Here is a 1,636-nt window from a genome sequence, read left to right on the forward strand (position 1 = left end):
GTCTCGGATTCTTCCTCCGAAGGACGAGAGGATGGGGAGGAGGATAACGATGGAATCGAGGAGGCGTTGCTGCCACGTCCCACTGAGGAGGAGACGATCTACGAAGCTGGGGATACAGATGTTCCTCCACTTCCTGTTGTAGACTCTCTTGCCCCTATTTCTACTCGGGCGGAGGACCCGACTGCTGCCGCTACCAAGGGTCCTGACGATCAAGATTTTGTGCCTTGGTGTTTCACCTATGTTCTTTTCTCCTCTTCTTTTTTGTTTGTGGTCTTGATAGACCCTGTTGTTGTACGATTAGACATGCTTTTATTTTATTGGCAAGTCGCTGTTTTAAGCGGACTTTAAATTTGTGGGTTGTGTTTCTCATCTGTACTTGCAAACTTTGTTAAAGTAAATGTCAGTATCTTTAGTGTCTCGCGATGTGTTCGCTTAGAAACAGTAGATTCCTGACCTTTGGCTTTTGCAAATTGATAAGGAAACGAACCGCTAGGGCTTTATTCAGCTCTTGTCGCGTTTCAATCGAGACGACGTCTAGGCGCATCGTTCTATATCGAAAACAAGGGACTGAATCTAAGAGTGGAAGGTTCTTTCGTCCGTTTCCTCAATGACAATTGAGTAATTGGGTAGCTAGTCCATTACGCATTTAGTCGAGGAAAGGTTAAAGATTCACTCCGTTTAGTCGGTCAATGCTTCTTGGGCATAGGTGACTAGCGACTGTTGGGTCCTCAGGCTAAGTGTCCGATCAGGACATAGCCAGGAAATGGAACGATAGTGTCCGCGTATCTCCTGCTGGAGGCACGAGATCTGTTGGGTTTGATAACAGGCATCTACTCAGTAGAAGTTGAGACAATGAACAAGATTTTGACTTTGATTTTGTTACAGCTGGACTTGTTTAAGGCTGCCTACGTAGCTCGGTTGAGGATCAAGCCATTCGTAGTTCGTTTTTCTCGAGTAAAAGTGGCCGTGAGTGGCGCATTTACTCGGTTGAGTAGAAGTGACCACAGGGGTGCATCTACTCGGTAGTTTTTTTTTTTTTTTTTTTTTTTTTTGAAATACACCTACGAGTAGAAACGTCTTCGGTGCATCGAGTTCCGTGATCGGGTAACTTCTTCGGCACGTGAAGTTTGAAGTCGGTATACTCCAGGTTTGACGACTTTGATTATTTTGTAAGGTCCCTCCCACCTGGCGCCGAGTTTACCGGCGTTTAGCTCCTTAGTGTTTTCAAACACCTTGCGCATGACGAGGTCACCGAGTTCTAGAGGTCGGGCACGGACCCTTTTGTTGTAGTAACTCTCGATCTGGTGTTGATAGTTCTGGATTCGCAGCAGAGCTTGATCTCGTCGTTCTTCTATCTCATCAAGGGTGTCGGGTAGCATTTCCTTGTTGAGTTCGACGTATTGAGGCATCTTGGAGCGTCGGAGGCTTGAAACGTTGACTTCAGCGGGAGCCATGGCTTCTACACCGTAGGCGAGGGAGAAAGGTGTCGATTTAGTCGATCCTCGCGGCGTTGTGCGATGGCTCCATAGGACCCCATCGAGCTCGTCGGCCCAGTGACCCTTTTTCAGATCCAGACGCTTTTTAATGCCATCGATGATGAGTTTATTGGAGGATTCTGCCTGGCCATTACCTTGCG

The 1,636-nt window shown here is 47.2% G+C and overlaps 2 protein-coding genes across 2 annotated transcripts in view; one reads left to right on the top strand and one right to left on the bottom strand.

Annotated features, from left to right (window-relative positions):
- LOC106308460 (uncharacterized abhydrolase domain-containing protein DDB_G0269086-like) overlaps nucleotides 1-348 on the top strand; it is a 1,657-nt gene extending 1,309 nt beyond the window's left edge. Inside the window, exon 3 of the mRNA XM_013745624.1 lies at nucleotides 23-348. Within this exon, the coding sequence (XP_013601078.1) occupies nucleotides 23-348 (326 nt within the window). The remainder of the gene's footprint in view (nucleotides 1-22) is intronic.
- A 713-nt stretch (nucleotides 349-1,061) lies between these two features.
- The window catches only part of LOC106308461, a 2,592-nt gene continuing 2,017 nt past the window's right edge, over nucleotides 1,062-1,636 (bottom strand). The window contains exon 4 of the mRNA XM_013745626.1: nucleotides 1,062-1,630. Within this exon, the coding sequence (XP_013601080.1) occupies nucleotides 1,062-1,630 (569 nt within the window). The remainder of the gene's footprint in view (nucleotides 1,631-1,636) is intronic.

This window comes from Brassica oleracea, chromosome C8 (genome assembly GCF_000695525.1).
Source record: "Brassica oleracea var. oleracea cultivar TO1000 chromosome C8, BOL, whole genome shotgun sequence".
Classification (NCBI taxonomy): domain Eukaryota; kingdom Viridiplantae; phylum Streptophyta; class Magnoliopsida; order Brassicales; family Brassicaceae; genus Brassica; species Brassica oleracea.